General features: G+C 37.3%; 1 protein-coding gene across 28 annotated transcripts in view; it reads right to left on the bottom strand.

Annotated features, from left to right (window-relative positions):
- DST (dystonin) overlaps nucleotides 1–21303 on the bottom strand; it is a 471262-nt gene that overhangs the window by 217801 nt on the left and 232158 nt on the right. For 17 of the 28 annotated variants that reach the window (XM_045071198.1, XM_045071195.1, XM_045071193.1 and 14 more), the window contains 4 exons: nucleotides 6617–6706; nucleotides 5973–6071; nucleotides 4282–4359; nucleotides 2516–2608 (listed from right to left, as the gene is read on the bottom strand). In XM_045071198.1, coding sequence (XP_044927133.1) covers nucleotides 2516–2608; nucleotides 4282–4359; nucleotides 5973–6071; nucleotides 6617–6706 — 360 coding nt within the window. The remainder of the gene's footprint in view (nucleotides 1–2515; nucleotides 2609–4281; nucleotides 4360–5972; nucleotides 6072–6616; nucleotides 6707–21303) is intronic. The other 11 variants (XM_013045864.2, XM_013045874.2, XM_013045863.2 and 8 more) reach the window with 1 other exon arrangement.

Here is a 21303-nt window from a genome sequence, read left to right on the forward strand (position 1 = left end):
TGTTTTATATCCCAGGCTGAACAGTTCAGAGTCATCTTTAATCCCACTCCTTCATCCTCTGTGCCCTGTTGCCAAATCCATTCCTTTCTTCCTTCAAAATGTCATCCCTTGGATTCAGTTTTTCATCCCCATCTGAGTCCTGGCCTTTATCATCCCACTCGGAAATTACTGCCTCAGCTTCCTGGCTTCTATCTCCCTAACTTCAGACCTGGCTCATTTAATCTATTTGATGTAAAATTGATAGATGCAGTTTCCCCAAAAATTATTTTTCAAGTTCAGATTGGTTATGTGATATACCCAATGTCATCAACTGCCATAAGTAAGAGTCAATGGTAACACTTAGCTCTGCCTCCTGCCACAGCCTGGGTGCTTTCCTCAGCCCCACAGTCCCCCAAGTCCAGACACAGCCTGTCTCACAGCTATGTTAGAAATGATGGGACTAGCTCCTTGCTCCAATAGGCCTTTCATCTTCCCATGTGGAGTTCCTGCAATTTCAACCCTGCTCAAGGTCCTGGGACCTAATCCACTGAGGACTGATTAAAGGATCCCTGAGAATACTGCTGAGGATCTCCACATGAAATCTGCTTTCAGCCAGTTCTACTTAGTCTTTACCCAATTCTAGAAAAAGGGTCTGGCTTCATGCCCAAATCCCAGCCTTGGTTAGGGCTCAGTCACCTAGCTTCCTGAGAAAGGTGTGCTCTACTAATGGGGCCCCTCAGATCTTTAGGTTCCTGCCTCTAGCCCCTGTTATTGGATCTCTCTGATAGCAAAAACCCAGCTGAGGGAATATTTACTTGTATTAGCTACCCCATAGTCTGGCTGGTACACCTGGTTGCCAGCATCTCCTCCAATTTCCTACTGCTGCAATTTTGATCAGCTGCCTGTTCAGGTCCTAGAAACTACCTAGACTCTAATTCCCACAGCTCTCCATACCTGTCAGATTTATCCTGTTCCCAAATGAGCTCCAGGTACACTATTTTCCATCATTCCCTTATAAACCTTAAGTCCCAGAACATTTTTACAAATTAAGAAATAAGTCTTACTCCCCTCCTGATTTGGTTTAAAACCTCAGCTCCTTTCTGAAGCTGGTAAGTTACCTCTTCCTCCTTCAAGATCTAACTGAACAGCAGTCAATCAGTAGGATTTCCCGCATGCCTACTATGGGTCAGGCTCTGGGTTGCATACAGAACATGCTTAAGCAGAAAAATGGATAATGAACTAAAGCACATTCTAGAGTTAGAATTTACCTTAAATCAAATAAAGATGATTTGTTTCAAAATGCATCATTTTACAAAAAAGTAAAAATCCAAATCAGCTCTCAATGAGCACAGATGTATTAGAGAGATCATCGTAAATTAACCCGCATTTACTCAAGGCATCTGGGTGGCTCAGAGGGTTAAGCCTCAAACTCTGGGTACCTGATCTCCCAGCGGTGGGACTAAGCCCTTCCGGGCACCACGCTCAGTATGGAGTCCGCTTCAGATTCTTTCCCCCTCACCCTCTGCCCCTCCCTGCTCTTGCGCACATGCTCTCTCTCTCTCTCTCTCTCTCTCTCAAATAAATAAATTAAATCCTTTAAAAAAAATCTGCATTAATCTCCTCAAATCTTGTTTGAGAAAGCTCTCCACAAAATACGGCTACTTCTAATTCAGGAGATCCCTTTATGAAAATTATACTGCCATCTAGCGTCTATCAACAGGAAAAAGTAGTTCTCACTGAGAAACTAGAATGCCAACAAAAACCATTCTAAGTAAGGAATGAGTCATAGAATGTTTATGTATCTAAGTCAAGTAACACTGTCCAATAAACAAAAGAAATGTGTCTGCATTCAGTAAAAAGAAATCTTTGTCTTCCAACACTAAGACCGAAACCGCTTAAGCTGAAAGCTGAACAAAAACCAAAATGGCTGCATTAATGCCTCAACCAGGCCTGATTTTAACGACTGAGCCACCTAAGCGCCCCAACAAGGCCTGATTTTAAACAAAGTAACCTTTTTACTCTCTTCCACAAACCTCCCCACCTCCCCTTTTAGCCTTTGTTTCAGGAACCAGGAACCCTCCTGAAAACATGATGTGTGTGGCCGGCTACATGTACCAACAACTCCCATGGAAACCAGCGAGACTCTGCTTTTCCCTATAAAACGCCGGAGCCCCTTCCTCCAGGTAGCCTGCTGCTGCATCCTCTGCCCAGCAAACTGACAGAGCTCTTGTTTCTCTCTATAACGAAACTTTTGTCTTCGCATTATATATTTCAGCTCCTGAGCACAGAGGTCTGTTTTCGACAAGATTACAAACATCATCTTATATGCTCATGGATAACAGGGGGAAAAGGGTACCAGGTTCACAGGTAGTAAGTTACTGGAAAGGAAATATTCAAATATACTGTTTAAGAAAAGGAGCCTGAATTTTACTTTCTTCCATATGATATAAATGGCATATTCATTCTTTGTATCAACCACTTGAAAATCAGCAATAAGAGACTAAAAGAAATTAAAATGAAGAAAAATTAAGCTTACCTGAAAGTGCAAAATTATTGTCCATATTAATCCCAAAGTCAATTTGGGATTTCCATCTGTTATGTCATCATTTCTAATATTCACTAATTTCACCTGTGTTATATGAAAAGAAGAGATAAAGCCAACTTTTTCAAACCAGCACACAAATTATCTTTACCTACATAAAAGCGATTCTAAATTACACAAAGAAAAAAAATCGAAATGATCTAAACACCAGTAATCCTCAAATTAATGTTACTTCCTATCTCCACTAATCTCCATTTTATACTGCAAATTACAGAGTAACCAAAACGGAAAAAACAATTGTTACTTTGGTTTTTCTTTTAGAACAAGTATTAAAAGCATTCACTTCTCAAAAGGAAAATACAACTCAGATTGAGAATTCTTAAATACTTGAGAATTGAAAATTAGATATAATTTTGTCACTTGAAAATAAGCTTTATTTTACTCTTACCATTAAGAAACTGTTCTGAACCATAAAATAGTTCAGTAATTTTCTCATACTTCTGTTACAAAATGGGGGAATAAAACTAGCATCATTTTTCTATTTATCTACCATAAAGTGTTATCAAAATAAATAAACACGTCACTGGATATTTGGGAGACTGCTCAAATATAAAAATAATAATAACACAGGGACTTAAAGCTTATTAACTATCAAATTATGTATTTTAGGTAACCAAAAGCAGTAATGATACTTATTATTTATATCCTGGATAAAAATAATTAAATATCATGAATTAAATACAATAATAACTAACATCTTACTTCCTGGACAAAACAGTGCCAAAAACATTTCAGACAAGGAAACAGAATTAACCATCATCAGACCTCCTGGAAACTTCCACTAGAACTAAGAATAAGAAGGTAAATAAAAGTAACATTTAACCTTATTTAAGTACTGTTAATCAAAGTTTAAAAAATAAAAGCATTTTAATGTTCATTATAAACTAAATAAATCAATAATAAAAAATAATGTTTACCTGTCCCTATTTCCCTCCCTTCCTTTTTCCCTTCATTAACAAGCAAAAAGTTGCCACCTCTGATTTCTCATTGTTTTCAGTAATTTTACTTTCTCCTGATTTTCCTTTTTCTCCTTTTTTCTACTAATTGAAAAATTACCAATACTTTGACTTATACCTCTACAACACCACAATGCCACCAAATCATCCAATATAGTGTTCATTCCTTAACATTATTTCTTCTAAAACCTCAAGCTACTTGGAGACTGTTGTCAGAAATATTGCTTTATGTTTAACTACTTTTGATTACCAATATTATCTATTATTACAAAAAATATTTTAAAAATTGCCTTACCACTACTAAGTATTAAAAATGTTTACACTAAGTTTTTTCAAGTATTATATAAATTATTTTTTATAAAAATAATTTTACAGACTAAGTATAAATAATGAAGAATTGCCCCACTACTAAGAACTGTTCATAGGCATTCTTAACATTCTGTTGCTACTAAAATATCATTAACTTCCTAGGCAAAGCATTCCGATTCTAGCAGAAGGAAAGTTAGTAGCTCTTATTCAGATGGAAATGCAGCCACTTATAATTCCTCTGGGCTTACACCTACTATTAACTTCCTTTTCTTTGGAGCAAATGTTTGAACATATTTTTAAATATTTGTCTCACAAAACCACAAACTCAACCATTAGAATTCGCAAATTTAACCTTTTCATTCCCTGACATGTTTCTATGTAGATTTACTCCGTCATATATGTTTATAAGATTATAGTCTTTGAGAAACATCATACCTGGCGTCTTTTCAAATAGTCAAGTGCAATTTGTACATTCTGTAGTCTGTGAAAACGCATCCGACCCTTTTCTCTGGGCTAAGAATAGAAAAATGCAGGGTATAAAAAACATTATAGTTTCTGATACCACTAACCATGCTAAAGACACTTATGATAAATATACCCTATAAATATACTTTATATTCATCTTAACATGTCAAAACAGTATTTACTATTCAGTAAAACCATCAGATATCTTTAAAGATGCTTTTATGATTTTGTATTGTCTGAAACTGAATTTAAACAACTAGGTATTTCTCTGAATATGTTTTATTTAAACACATGATTTATTCTATATGCTTTATTTAAACAAAAGAAAAAGAGAAAATACCACAGAACATATAGACTTTTTATAGTTACTATACTACAATTCTAGCCTACAGTTTTATTAGCTTTGGATGCACAGAAAGAACTAAAGACTGTTCCCCATTTTGCCTTCTTAATAAACTCTCTTGTTAAGCAGATTTTTATAATTACATATGTATAGCATGTTAATGAAAATGAGGTAAAGTAGCATGCAATTAGTATAAAATCACCAAGAGGGAAAAAGACAGAGTTTTACTTAGCATGATAAAGGAAGAAAGAAAAGCAATTAAAACCATATACTATATTTCCTCTTTATTTTAGCTTTTTACAAAATCATTTGGACTCTAATAATTAGTTTCGCAATGCTTAGGGATGGACATGATTATTTACTGTCTCAGGAAAACCGACAATCCATAATTTTTTTGATGCTGTTTTCCTTGAGAAAAGCTACAAGCTTTCAGAATGAAAACATAAGGAGATAGAGCTGAGAAGATGCTTAACAAAAATACAAAGAATGGAGTTGAAATTTACCACATAAAATCTTCCAAAAGGAAGAAAAAATACTGACAGCTTATCTTCTCAAATATGAATAGGTTATTACAGCCAAAGTCACCATAATGAAACAGACAGCACACTACAAAATGGAAAAAAGGTTCTATGTAACAGGTAGAAATATTGTTGGTGAATTCATCCATTGGATCCAAAAAAGGCACAATTTCCAATGGAATCAGGGGCACTTGGGATGTGGATGACAAAAGAAGCGTATCTGTCTTGCAAAGGTGGGCTGAAGTCAACTAAGTGTAATGAAGATGAAACAGCTCTGTGGGTTCTACCAGGACTCCAAATTTTAAGACCTTCCCCCCTTCTAAATAAGACGTATAGAAAATACGTAATGTCCATCAAATACCTATTGCCAGTATGAGTTAAAGCATAAACTTAAATAGTAAAAAAATTTTCATAAGTCTGTTCAAATAAGGCAACAGTGGCCACATTTGAAATATAAATTGCAGAAGTGAAACAAATTTGCATAAAAATTAGCAGGCTAGTTGTCAAGATTTCCATATTTATGTAAAAGGTGTATAAAATTCTTTAGCTAAAATGCTATCATATAATTTAAGCACCTATGTTCAATTACTATGCACTGCACAGTAACATCAATAAATTTAAAGAGAAAATATTTCCTTCATCCAGTTTTCTGGTACACGCACATCCATCTCACTGTGGGTTTTGGTCCTTTCTCTAATTTTCTAAAAAGGAGCCCAAACCCGTGGGTTACTTCTCTACCACATTAGCGCTCACCACACTGTAATGGCTAGGTTAGTCGAGTTATGGGGGCCGACACCTACCCCCTTATCCTCATCCTCCACATCCTCATGCTGTTCATATTCGCATGCTTCTGTTGCACTCACCAATCGTAAGGTCTTCAAAAAATCTCGCTCCCTTGGCTAATGAATATAACGGACAGAAGATAGAACAGCAAAGACACAAGACAGACCAGAAATGAAAAGAAGAGCATGAACAGAACATAATGAAGGAGAACAGGTAACCAAGAAGGGGAAGTCATGATCACAAAAAAGGAAATGACACCTGTGGAATGGATTAGACCATTTTTCGGAAAGCAATGTTTATTTCTTTGTTATATGTCAGTCTTTTAATATGTGGTTATATTATGCATCCAACCTCTGCTAAGCAAAAACAAAAACAAAAAAACAACCCCAAAGATAAAAAAGAAGCAAAAACAAGAATAGTAGTTTAAGTATAGAACTGATTATATAAGCAAAGTAATCAAAGTGCTTCGATCTCCCAAATTCACATCATTTGAAGTCTGAAAATGATTAGGAAGCTAACCAGAACTCGTTTTCAGGCAGAATTCACAGTGCAAAAAAGGTGAATGTGTCACAAATCTGAACAGTGTCTATTGACAACACACTGGTCCCATGTGGACAGGATTACATGTTCTGCAAACTAAATTAAGAAATTTTAAACTTACCAAGGTATCTCCTGAAAGAACCTCTAAAAGAGAGATTAAATTGTGTCCATCCCTTAAGTCTTCATAGAGATCATTCACATGTTTTCGAACCTACAGAGAGAAAAGCAGTTTAAACTTTTGGTCCTGAACTTGGGATCATCTTTAACACTCAAATAAGAACAGGGACAAGTAGAAAACATTCCTCATATGGTGTTCATTTTCACAGTGATATTTTCATTTTAATTCTCTCATTACTTAAAAACTAAATTTAAATTTAAAAATCAAAAACTAAAAAAGAATAAACTTCCAATAAATAATTCCTAAAGACAAACAGAATTGTTATATTTTTAACATGCTACAATTAATACAGGCTTGGCCAACCACATGGGGTTACAATTTTTTAGATACAAGGCAATGGCAATCACCTTCATAATTCCTGGTATAACAGCCAGGGCAACCCTCGCAGGAAGAGCACCCCTTCCCCCAACCTGAGTTGGTCTTCTATTCTCTGTGCCATAAGATCCAGGATCAGAGACACACACGCTATACTTTAAAAATCTAGAAATACAAGCTAGGTGAAGGGTCCATGAGAGTCCACATATTTACTGTTTTTGAAACTTCCCTGTGAGTCTACACTTATTTCAAAATAAAAAGTTTTTAAAAATTCACATGTGTCAAGTTGGAAGACCTCTGCCCAAATTTTCCTCTGCACATTAATCTTCTTGTGACAGAGGGTTTTTATAACCATGTTAACACCCACACAAAGTTAACACTTAACCTATAATAGCTTCTTCCTCCACTCCACAGGCCTGATTGAAGCCTGTGATTTTAAAAGCACAAACCAACAAAGATTTCCCAAAAGCTTTCAGTCTGCCTAGTAAGGATATCTCCTATAAGTACTTGGCCTACTGCAAGGTTTGTGCTAGAGAGACGAATGTCAGAGCAGACTATTAAGATGGCTGTTCCACAGAGGGTTGGCATGGTACCATTTTCTCACCTTTTAGTGATTCTAGGCTGTATTACTTTGTGCTGCTCTCATGAAAGGAGACAAGGAAGTGGTCTAGAGGCAGAAAGCAGAAATCTACCTACATTACGCAAAGGGCACACACCCTACATGCTTGCCAGTTGGTGTAGTAAACTCTTAAAGGTTTTGTACATATGAGTCAAACTTCTTTGCACTTCTAACATGTCAAGTGAGTATACAGCACAAAATAATATAAAGATCTAAAATATGAATAAGTGGGGCGTCTGGGTGGCTCAGTGGGTTAAGCCTCTGCCTTCGGCTCAGGTCATGATCAGGGTCCTGGGATGGAGCCCCACATGGGGCTCTCTGCTCAGCAGGGAGCTTGCTTCCTCCTCTCTCTCTCTCTGCCTGCCCTCTCTGCCTACTTGTGATCTCTCTCTCTGTGTGTCAAATAAGTAAAATCTTTAAAAAAGTGCTTATAAAAAAATAAATAAAATAAAATATGAATACATAACAAGCAAGAAAAGCCTAATGGAAAGTGGAAGAACACTTTTGATGATTGAGTTTTCATCTTAAAAAAACTTTAAATGCCATTACATTTTATTATCTTAGTTGCCTATATACATGTTTTGCAGTTTTACTAGTACCAGAAAATAGTTTTGATTAATGAAGAAAAAATTCCCTTAAGAGTTTCGTATCATATTTACTAGTTCCTATGTGTTTTTGCCCAAATCACAGAACTTTTCAATATTCAATTAACTACCTATGTATATACATCATTAAGTAAAAATAACTTAAGTATTAAACTTAGGCTCAATAGCTCTAAATAACTGCTAATATCAATAGTACCTATAAAAGTGGCCAGTAACACTGAAAGTGAATCAAATTATTAAAACAAGTGTTCCCATCTTCACAGACTGACATTTTATTTTCATTTCCTAATTCCCAAGAATATCAGTTGAATCTTTGACATCACAAGATGATACAACAGTAAAATAAGATTTAAAAAAATACTTTATTTCCCTTAAAAACAACAAAACAAAAAAAAAAAAAGAAGAGTATGTCATAACACATTTTTAGGCAGTCCTAATTTAGAAAACCTATAAATATCAAAAAAGTTATGAAGTGATTATCCCTTCCATTAGAGTATTCACCTTGGGATACCATTAAATGACAATCCCCTCAAGTCCTTAATTATATTTCAGAGATGAATTAATTTTCAAGGATCTTCATAAGAACACATCTACTACATACATAGGACACATATGTAATGCAGATAAGCACCTTAGTGAAATGAATACTAACGCACACTTTTCTACTCACATATTAGAACTCTGTAAGAATTCCCTTAGTCCCATTCCAAAGCATGAGTTTAATTTATAAGGCTAAGGACCTACTTAAAAACAAGGCAGAGGAGCTTATAAATTTATGTACATCAGTACATCTAAATCTATGTACTTCTTTATGTATCTCCACTATAACCAGAAAGCTGCCTAGCTCTAAAAGAGCCTGTACCTAAAAAGGGATAACATTCACACAAGCAATATTATATAGTTCCTGATCCTGGCTTAATTTCACAAAATAAATTACTTTACTGTATAGGTCTGACATCCTCCGCACACAATCAGGATGAGGCCTCTAGCAACAGTAACTAACACACAGCGCTGAGAATGCTGGGCTCTCCAGTCCACCATACCCGCCCACGTCCTGCCAAAGCCACATTTCAATCCACATCCACTTCCTATGTCAGTCTCACTCCCAGACAGTTAAAGATGAAGTGTGATTCTGAACACTTATTTCATTGGAAGGCAATTTCACAACTTGCTTCTGCCAGACAGAACTAAATCTCCTTTCTAACATCAAGGAAGCCTTCCAAAACCAGGTGTCATTTTTCATCATCGTATTTATGCAACAGTTAAGAAAAATTGAATCAGGCATATGTAGAGAAAGATAATGATAATATTATGCCATGCAAGGGGACTAGGTGGCTCAATTGGTTAAGCGACTGCCTTCGGCTCACGTCATGATCCTGGAGTCCTGGGATCGAATCCCACATCTGGCTCCCAGTTCCATGGGGAGTCTGTTTCTCCCTCCGATCTCCCTTCTCAGGCTCTCTCTCACTCTCTCTCTCTCAAATAAAAAAATAAAGTCTTTAAAAAAAAAATCATGCCATGCAAAAACCAAGTTAGGGAAAAGGAAAACATGTAATAAGGGAAAAATAATTAAGAGCCCTATATTTTAGTCTAGCTTCTGCCACAGGTCTCATGAAATAGCACCTGCACCCTAAACTCTCTAGACCTCAGTCATCTCATCTGCAAAATAAAACTTTAAACACAAGGCTTCTAGTTCAAACTAGAGAAAAAAAATTATATTATCTGAAAACAAAATTATCATTTTTAAAAAGCAATATGTCAACTGAAAAAAATGTAAAATGGAAAGCTGTTTTCTAAGTCTTAAGGCTTAATTTTTTAAGAATTTTAGGGGAGGGACGCCTGGGTGGCTCAGTTGGTTAAGCAGCTGCCTTCGGCTCAAGTCATGATCCCAGCGTCCTGGGATCGAGTCCCACATCGGGCTCCTTGCTCGGCAGGGAGCCTGCTTCTCCCTCTGCCTCTGCCTGCCATTCTGTCTGCCTGTTCTCCCTCTCTCCCCCTCTCTCTCTCTGATAAATAAATAAAATCTTAAAAAAAAAAAAAAGAAGTTTAGGGGAGATGGGGCACCTGGGTGGCTCAGTGAGTTAAAGCCTCTGCCTTTGGCTCAGGTCATGATCTCGGGGTCCTGGGATCAAGCCCCGAATCGGGCTCTCTGCTCGGCGGGGAGCCGGCTTCCCTTCCTCTCTCTGCCTGCCTCTCTGCCTACCTGTGGTCTCTGTCTGTCAAATAAATAAATAAAATCTTAAAAAATAATAATAATAATTTTAGGGGAGGAGCACCTGGGTGGTGCAATTGGTTGGGCATCTAACTCTTGGTTTCACTTGGGTTGTGATCTTGGGGTCGTGGAATCAAGCCCCACACTGGACTCTGCTCAGTGCAGTCAGCTTGGGACCCTCTCTGCCCCTCCCCTGTCCTCTAAAATAGATAAATAAATCTTTTTTAAAAAAAAGAATTTTAGGAGAAAACACAGAAATAGAATCACTTAACTTCTGTAATGCCTAAAAAAAATCCTGAGGCTTTATCATGTAATACTGCCTATTTTCCCTGTCTCAAGTGATTATTCTGAGAGCTCAAAGAAATTCTGCATATTAAAAAAATGCTAACTGCAAGATAGCATTATCATCATCTTTATCATCCTATGTGAAATAAATGTTGCCATTATTCACAATAATACAGTGCTGCCTGGCTGGCTCAGTCAGAAGAGCATCCGGCTCTTGATCTCAGAGTTGTCAGTTCAAGCCCCAGGCTGAGTGTAGGGATTACTTCGAAATTAAAAAAAGGGGGGGGGGCTACAAAACAAGCAAATAACAAATGAAAAATACAAATACATACACAATGAACTATATTACTAGGTACCTGACCCTGTCTGTGTTCAAAGGCTTTTATAAATATTGGCTTATTTTCCTCACCACAAAAAAGTGGGATGAAAGAGAAGTGAATTAACAATTAAAAAATCAGCAAATTAGCATTATGGGGAACAAGTGGTAGTGGATGAAATGAGTAAAAATGACTGGGATTCTACAGAAATATCTGATCAAGCAACCAATTTATGGGGGGGGAAAAAAGGAATTAGAGAGTTAAACTGACACAGAAAAGTTTTTTATTTTGCCCTAAGCCTGAGTCATAGACATTTAGCCTGGTAACTTTCCTTCACAGATGACTATGGTAACTGCCAGTCGTCTTAACCTTCCGGCTTCAATTTTTAATAAAACAGTCTTTCTTCTCATTTTGGAAATTTTTTCCCTGTGGAACAAAACTCTGTCTGAATAAATAGTGCTGGGGGGAAGTGATGAGCAAAGTAAAAGCACTCTGAGATACTCTGGGGTTAAATTACATAACCTGAATTACATAATAAGGATGAAGCATCATTTTCTGTATTTCATAAAATTCTCCCAGAATTTTGCAGGGCTTTTTAAAATGTGTGCACAGCACTGTATTTGCAGTGCACCCCTAGAGGGCGCTAATCCTTTGCTTAAGAAGAGTCTCCTAAAGAAAGAAACTACAAAATGGTGGGGAGGGCACACAGAGAGACTGTAAACAAGATGCTGGTGATGATGACATAGGCAATTTGCCATTCGTTTTTGGGAGAGAATAGATTATGCCAAGTCTATAGCATCCAAATGGTTTAACTGGTCTAAAACACTACTGTTAAAAATTTTATTTTGTTAACTTATGAGCGTCTGGTTTTTCATTGACTAAATCAAATTCAACTCTGAAGATAAGATGATCACATAGCTGCTTATTTAAATAAATACGTCTAAGACTGCCTTTTTCAAAAGCCTGATTTTGTACTGACTGATGTGAATCTAGACAAATTCCACAAAACTGGCACTCCCCATATTTAAACTTATAGTTACCACGTAGCTACAGTTTAGTCCAGGTCACTAAAGGTGTATTGAGCATCCACTGTATGCCACAGTATCATTTAACCTCTAAGAGTACAAAAAGGAATAATAAGAGAGCACCACCTCTTAAAGCCTGCAGACTGAGTTGACAGCAATGTAGAAAAGAGCTGAATGTTCCAAGAGGAGGGAAGAACAGAAACAAAGAAAAACAGGCAAGCCTGCACACAACGGTGCATAAGATCCATGGAAAGAAAGCAGCCCTGAAATCAGTGAAATGTGAGGCAGAAGGTGAGGCAGGAAAAGGTGGGTTGGGAGACATGGCAGCTTTACATGCCACTAGAGGAAGCTCGGAACTTTCCTAAGCAGAGAGAACCACTGAAGACTTTTAAGCAGAACAAGGACCCAGTATTTCTGACCATATAAAAGATTCCTTGTAAAGTATTATCTTGAACAAAAATAAAATATTTACCATGAGCAAACCCAAATCAAAGATAAAGCGCTCAGGGTCCAATCTATACACCATAGCGGAGAAGTCTCTCAGAGAAAACAGAGACAGCATGCTTTCAGAAAATCTTGGGTAAAATGCACACATGCTAGCACAGCAAGGGGCAAAACACCAGCCACAAGAAGCATTCTCTGTTCTCTCTTAAAGAAGTCCTACATCTAAAGGATACAGTATTCTGGAAAACAACTAGCTATCTTTAGAAAGGAACATAAATAATAAAAGAAGGCTTGTCCCAAATAGGATCGCCTCACAGCCTACTAATTGGGTGAAGAGAGAAGGAGACAGTCAGCTTCAGTGAAAACTATGAATTAAAATGTATTACAATGCATTTATTTTTTCTTCAAGCAAATACACTTTCATAAAAATAAGCTACCACATTCTCCTGGGAGAGAGCCTTAGAAATCTTAGTTCAAAAAAATAAAAATAAAAAATAATCTATCAAAATATTACCTTATCAATTACTGATGAGTGATGCTTTTTAAATACACAGAAATACTTAAAAACAATGTAATCTCTTGGATAGTTATGAGACAGGGAAACCAAAGGGACTGTATTAAAGAAAAAGCTGTTTCTTTCTTTTGCTTCTTTTCCTGTTTCTATTCTTGCTAAGACCTACATGCCTGCCTTACACATGCTTTAATGAAAGTCTTCCTTATGAAAGGCAAGGAGTTAATGCTTCTTTCGAGTCTTCAGCGCAACAGATCACATCTAAGGTCATCATGAACATTCTCTAGGACCAATGACTTCAAATAGCTTGACACCAAAACCCAAAGCTACAGGGCATAAGTGACTTACATAGGACACCTGAGCACTCATCCTTGTCGGACAAGTTGCCAATGAGGACACATACACCAGACCAGACGACCCACCTCAGTAAGAACTACAGACCACCCCTCCACAGCGGGGAGCCTGGCTGGATGAGTCAGTGCAGCCTGCCACTCTTGATCTCAGGTTTGTATTTTTGAGCCCCGACTTGGGTAAAGAGATTACTTAAAAATAAAATCTTTTAGGGGCGCCTGGGTGGCTCAGTGGGTTAAGCCGCTGCCTTCGGCTCAGGTCATGATCTCAGGGTCCTGGGATCGAGTCCCGCATCGGGCTCTCTGCTCAGCAGGGAGCCTGCTTCCTTCTCTCTCTCTCTGCCTGCCTCTCAGTGTACTTGTAATTTCTCTCTGTCAAATAAATAAATAAAATCTTTAAAAAAAAATAATAAAATAAAAAAAAATAAAATCTTTTAAAACAAAAAACTCCAGACCCCCAAGCAAAGACAAGATTCATACTCATTTTCCTTTCAGAGTCTCCCAAACATTCTTGTCTGTAGCTGCTCTATGACTTCAACAAACTCTGCTCTTACTTCCTCTCAACTCATATTTGACTTCTATCCTGTGAGAAGCTGAAGACTCCCTTCACTGGTCCCACGGGACTCCTCTGGGTCCTCAGACCAACCTGACTGCATCAATTAGTTGCTTTATCTGAATAGGTTTGCTTACTTCAGTACTATTTCTTCAAGAGTTGTGAAAGAATAAAGCTACAGCTACAGCATGGATTCTATCAAAATTACTACAAATTCTAAATTCGTGCAAATAAGTATAATGGGATGGTCATGCTTTTTTGTAGTCAGTGATAGGTCAACATCAAGGCCATACATAATTCATCCCCTTCGCTGTTTTATAAAACTATAAAATAAAGATATCTGTCATACATCTTAAGGTATTAATGAATAAAATAAGGAAGAGTTTAAAACAAATCACTGTTGGTTCTGGGCAGTAAAAATAATCTGTTCTTTGAAAAAATTTTTTGACAAAGAAGATTTTTCTTTTAAGCTTTCAGGTTGATATAACAATCAGTTATAAAAACAAAAGCAAAAAGGTCTTCTCTATTCTTTCACTACAAGGTAGTACATCAGGTGGTAAAATAAAACAAAAGCATATTATTTTAGTAATAAATGCTTTAAGATCTGGGAACAGTTTAGCCCTCACCTATGTATTCTTTATAGTCTCTTTTGCACAGTTTCACTGTTGTCATAGGAACCTTTTTAAAAAGCTCTTTTGATTTTAAAAATGTTTAAAGCACATAACTATTTTCTGTAACAATCTGTTTTAGCTTTAGGACAGTTGGTTCTGGTTTGGTTTGTTTTGGTTTGGGTTTGAGTCCTCTACATTTCCTTCCAGTTCTTCCCTCTAAGGAAAGATGGAGGGAAAAAATCTATTTTTGCTCGTGTTTCCCCATCAGCCTGCAGATTTTGACCCCTTGCAGAACTATTTAATTCTTATGCTAAGCAATTATAAATATTACTTGAAAGAGAAAAATTTTTTTCAAAAATCAATTATTCTGCATACTTTTTTCCATCTGTCCACTGTTTTTTGGATTTTTATTAGAGATGTGGTCTAGGGGTGCTGGGTGGCTCAGTGGGTTAAAGCCTCTGCCTTCGGCTCAGGTCATGATCCCAGGGTCCTGGGATGGAGCCCCGCATCAGGCTCTCTGCTCTGCAGGGAGTCTGCTTTCCCCTCTCTCTCTCTGCCTGCCTCTCTGCCTACTTGGGATCTCTGTCAAATAAATAAATAAAATCTTAAAAAAAAAAAAAAAAAAGATGTGGTCTAAATAACCTCCATATTGCAATGTCAGACAAATGAGCACTGACTTATAAAGACATCAGCATTATCCATTCCATGTAGTTCTTTAAATGGGGTGGGGGTTCTTTAAACCAATATGACTTGAAAAAAAAAATCATGGTAAGAGCGATTAAGAGCAGCTTTCAATAATAACAGAGAAGAGGAAGAACCAATCACTGGCATTTTTCTTTTAAATTCTACACCCAACATGGGGCTCTAACTCACAATCCCAAGATTAAGAGTTGTGTGGTCTACGTACTAAGTCAGCAAGGTGCCCCTAATAACTGGCCATTTTTATGCTTACCTCTTCCCATTCACCTTCTCACAATTTGGACAAAAAAAAGAAAAAGCTGAGAAAACTAGGGATTAGTGTTCATAATCACAACACTTCTAATGAATAATTAAGAAGCTAGTCAATGAGACTAAATTTTTTCATTAGAAACTAAATTTTGAATAAATGTAAATATGTAACTATAATAATTTAGTAAGACAAATAAAGACAACTGAGTAGAATAGGTATATAGTAGTACAGTAGTATAATAGGTGTACTACATGAGTTCATATAAGCCAAGTCCTAAAAAAAAAATTAATTAGACATAAAATAAGCCTGTTTAGCCTAGGTAGTCTGAAACTACAGCATCAAAGTTCTATACTTTACCACCAACATTTTGAACAGATTCCACTGTATTTTCAAATTCTAGCATCTATTAAAAAAAGTCTCTTTTTATAAGATTTTCTTAATTTGAGAGATAGAGAGACAGAAAGAGCAGGGAGGATGGCAGGCAGAGGGAGAAGCAGGCTCCCCACTGAGCAGGAAGGCTGATGTGGAGCTCCATCCCAGGACCCTGGGATCAAAACCTGAGCAGAAGGTAGACACTTAACCAAGTGAGCCATCCAGGCGACCCCTTGAAAAACTCTTGAAGCAGAATTGTGTATATTTTCCAGTAAAAATCATGTAAAGTTACTTTTAAAAATCTGTAATTAGTTTTATCTAAATTACAGCCATTACCAAAATTTACAACTTACTCAAAAAAATGAGTATTTCCTCAGTAAATCCCCACTAAATGACTCTGGTAAGGTTACGCAAAGGTCTTAAGTCAGGTTCAGATTAATTACTAGAAATTAGTGATGCATTCAGGTAAATACATTCAGTTCCCATGGGAAAATAAGGACAGCTCCAGGGATAAAGAAACCTATCAGTCATTTGCCCCTTAACACCAAGTCACTTCATCTGACTGATCTTAACACCTAATATCAATTTCAAAGAAACCTTTATCATGGTTGGTGATTAGATGGAATAAGTTGGGGGGGTTATAGTCTGAGGGAAGCACTGCAGTTTGGGGCATTGCAGGATTCCACAGTAAGAGCTTTTAACACTGAGAAGGCAGCCGGAGAACTCTGGGCAGCTGGTGAGTGGGGAGAGAAGAGTCCAGGAAAGATACAGGGAAGTGACAAATAAAAATGTCAACTGCTTCACAATTCTGATTAAAGTGCTAGCTGTGGCACCTGCTTCCTGAATACTTCTGAGTTGAATCATCTCTTTTGGAGCATTTGTCAAATATGCCCTATAGGGTGTCAATGGCTGACTTGTTAGAAAGTGTTTCAACAATTAAGTAGATACTTCCCCAAAAAAGAATTGTCCTCTTTTCCCTCTGGAACCATTTAAAATACCTTTTACAACTGGTCCTTGTTCTTACACCATACACAAAAATAAATTCAAAATGGATTAAGGACTTAAATATGAGAGCTTGAAACCATAAATATCCTACAAGAGAGCACAGACAGTGATCTCTCTGACATCAGCTGTAGCAACATTTTTCTAGTATGCCTCCTCGGGCAAGGTAAAGAAAAGCAAAAATAAACTACTGGGACTAAATCAAAATTAAAAGCTTCTGCACAGCAAAGGAAACATCAACAAAGCTAAGAGGCAACCTACTGAATGGGAGAAGACATCTGAAAATGGCTTATCTGATAAAGAGTTAGTATCCAAAAATACATCAAGAAATTATACAACTCAATGCCAAAAAAAACCCCACAAATAATCCAATAAAAATGGGCAAAAGACATGAACAGACATTTTCCTAAAGAAGACATACAGATGGCCACGAGACATATGAAACGATACTCAATATCACTCATCAGGGAAATGCAAGTCAAAACCGTAAGAGATGACTATACACCTGTCAGGATGGCTAAAATCAAAAACACAAGAAACAACAAGTATTGGCGAGGATGTCAAGAAGAAGGAAGCCATGTGCACAGTTAGTAAAGATGCAAGCTGATGCAGCCACTGTGGAAAACAATATGGAGATTCCTCAAAAATTAAAAGCAGAAATACCATATGATCCAGTAATTCCACTACCAGGTATCTACCCAAAGAATACGAAAACACTAATTCAAAAGGATATATGCACCTCTATGTTTACTGCAGCTTTATTTACAATAGCCAAATTATGGAAGCAGCCCAAATATCCATCCATCAATTGACAAATGGATAAAGAAAATGTGGTGTAAGTGTACATACACGCCCACACACGTGTGCATACAAACACACATGACAGGGAAGAAAAACACACATGATGGAACATAACAAAGCCATCAAAAAGAATGGAATCTTGACATTTGCAACAACATGGATGGAGCTAGAGAGCATTAATGCTAAGTGAAATAAGTCAGAGAAGGAAAATACCATATGATTTCACTCATATTTGGAATTTAAGAAACAAAGAAAAAAAAAAAAGAGACAAACCAAAAAACAGACTCTTAACTACAGAGAACAAATGGTTACCAGAGAGAGCTGGGTGGAGGGATGGGTGAAATAGGTGATGAGTAAAGAGTACACTTTCCATGATGAGCACTGAGTAATGTATAGAACTGCTGAATCACTATACGGTACTCCTGAAACTAACGTAACACTGCATGTTAACTATCCTGGGATTAAAAAACTAATTAAAAATAGAAATAAAAAATTTAAAAAGTACTTTTTACAACTCAGCTATTTACAGAAAAAAAATCTGGTACTACCTCAGCATACACACACATACAAAAAACCAGAGAACCTCCTGAGCCTCCAAAATCCAACTTTGTCTACTTCACAGATGACGTCTCGGTAGCATGGCTCTGCCAGTCCTCAACCAAAGAGGGAGCCACTGGCTGGAATGCTTGTAATAGGAGTCTGGCTCCAGGCTGGGAGGAAGCAAGGCCCTCACAGAGAAGGGTGAGTGCTGGCCATGTAAGAAAATCCACCTGAGACTAAGGATCCAAGGGAGTTGGAGCTGGCAAAGGCAGGTATCTCCTGGTCACACCATCATACGCACTTCCTGGTGTCCCTTTCAGAGCCCTGGGCAAGAGATACCAAGGGAGGGAATGACACAAGTGCTTGCTTCATCTCTTTTTTAAGTATCAAGGGCTGGAAAAACCTAAGGGATCTCTCAGTAGCATATTTTATAGTTTTAAGGTCTTTACAATACTCTTACACTCTGTATGTAAAGTAACTCACTCTTCTTTAAACATAAGCCCATTTCCTCAAGTCCTTACAAACAATCCACTGAGAACAACTGGCTGTATCCTCCTCATTAAACCGCTGAAATAACCCCGGATTATGATTAAGACAACTGTCACAGGGAGAGGAACACTGAAACTATTTTTAAAGACACCCCCAGCTGATGAGATCGTACCACCTTTGCTACAAACCATGCTAATGCTTAACTCCTCTTCCCTGTTTAAAAAAAAAAAAAGTTTCCTTAAATCCAGATGAAACTCTAACTCCCCCGTACAATGATATACATTTTCCAAAATAAAGTCACTATAAAACACATTTAGGAAACTAATAAGTTTGGATAGTTATAAACACAGTTTATTCTATTAATTACCTAACAAAAAAATGGATACATATTTTATCAGCTGTTGTTAAACTCAATCTCTGCAACAGAATTATATCTTCTCCAGGAAGATTAAAGGTTTCAAAGATACTCTTAATTTCTTCAAATTGATCACTTCCTAAATGACATTACAGTTTTGCCAAATTTCCAGATTCCATTTATTTACCTAAGGCTGTGGACCACAAATACTCAACAGCTAGTCCCCTCAGCTGTTCATGACCAGAGAAGAAGCTGTACTGCTGCATTTCGGTCTCACACTGAAGCCTGAAACATAAGTATTAGTGATTTTCTCCCCCACCTCAGTTCTGAGCACGCATGCGCTCGCTCTCTCTCTCTCTCTCTCTCTTTCTCTCTCTCTTTTTTCTGAGTGCACACTCACTCTCCCTGTGGAAACTATCTCAGGGCTTGAATTCATAGCCCTGATATCAAGACCTGTGCTGAGATCAAGAGTCAGATGCTTAACAACTGAACTACCCAGGAGCCCCAGCACCCTTGCTTTTAAATTAACAAGTTTCACCAAGAGTAGGCTTAAACCAAGTCACTCTAGCAAATGAGAGGCCACATTTCTCAAGGTGAACCACGGGACACAGCTGTGCATGTACTGCAAGACATACAGGTCCCAGTACCTGAAGAGTAGAGCTTCACTTCTAACCCCAAAGGCTAAGAGAATTTGAAAAGAAAGCTAAATACTTGAGGTCCCATTCTCAAAACTGCCACTGTCATATCTCTCTGCTTGTATTCACTGTGTTCCCTCTACCCCAAAAACGCTGCTCTGTCCCCACTCCTCTAGCTCTCCAAATCTCACTCTTCCTCCAGAGTCAAGCTCCAGTTCCACCCAGACTGAGAAGGCCTTTCTTCTGCACTCATATAGTCCTTGGCTTATTCCAGAATGCCAATCATCGTTTTCCTTATAGAATAGTTTTATGCACATAATATACTTAAATATAAGCCTCTAAAAAGGACAGGGCCTGGTCTTAGGTCCTCATTGTAAAAGTGTCATGCTTTGTACAGTACTTCTCATATAGTAAATATCAAAGAAGGTTTGTTCAGTAAATAAAAGATTAGTCATTTGCACTTGCCTGTGAACATAGCCATGCCTTGAATGCCTGCCCAGTTACAGGAAGAAAAGAGAAATTCAGAAAACAGATTCAAGAACTCCATCAGGCCACTTCCTAGCAAGGGATCTGTCCCTGCCCCAGGGGCCTACCATGGCATCTATTAGAGTCCAAACGTGGCATCATGTCTTATCACACAGCCGGAGCTAAGTAAAAGCTGAAGGATTAACACACCAAGGAAAAACGTCCCTTTCAGCATGGCAGCCTTCTAAGTATTTCCCCATACCCATCTAAATTAGTGTTGTGTTCAGATAAATCAAATTTCAAGACTTAATAAATCTTATAACAAAATGTTTCTAATAAAAATAGACATATAGGTCACTGAAACATAATAGAGTGTCCTGAAAGAGACCCACATATTTATGGCTTTTGACAAAAGGACAAAAGCAATTCAGTACTAAAATATTTTCAAACCAATACTGGGAAATTCAATACCCATATGCAAAAGCAGCCTTTTCCTCAAAATTAATCAGAGACCTAAATAATGGAAGAGCTAAAACTATACAATTGTTAGATGAAAGCATAGGAGTAAATCTTTGTGACCTCAGGTTAGGCAAAAATTACTTATAGCACCAAGAGCATAAGTGGTAAAAGAAAACCCAGTAATAAAAGAACATTAACCCAATTTAAAAATAGGCAAAATCTAAACAGACATTTTTACAAAAAAAGATACACAAATGGGCAATAAACACATGAGAGGCTCAACATCATTAGAGAAATACAAATCACTATTCTATGACATAGCATTTCACAGCCATTAGGATAGCTAAAACAAAAAAGAAAGAGAATAAGTACTAGAAAAGATTTAAAGAAATCAGAACCCTCTCCAAGGCTAGGGGAAATATTTAATGGTGCAACCTCTCTGGAAAACAGCTTGGCATTCCCTAAAATGTCACACTGTGTTTACCATATGACCCAGCAATTCCATTCCTAAGTAAATATCCAAGAGAAATGAAAATATATGTCCATACAAAGACTTGTATGCTCCTGTTTACAGCAGCATTATTCACTAATAGCCAAACATGGAAGCAACCCAAATGCCATGCAACTGTTAGATGCATAAACACGGTGTGATAGAGCCACAGGATGGAAACACTACTTGCCACTAAAAAGAAGTGAAGATGCGTGCTACAACACAG

This window comes from Mustela putorius, unplaced genomic scaffold (genome assembly GCF_011764305.1).
Source record: "Mustela putorius furo isolate JIRA1106 unplaced genomic scaffold, ASM1176430v1.1 tig00003983_pilon_pilon_pilon, whole genome shotgun sequence".
Classification (NCBI taxonomy): domain Eukaryota; kingdom Metazoa; phylum Chordata; class Mammalia; order Carnivora; family Mustelidae; genus Mustela; species Mustela putorius.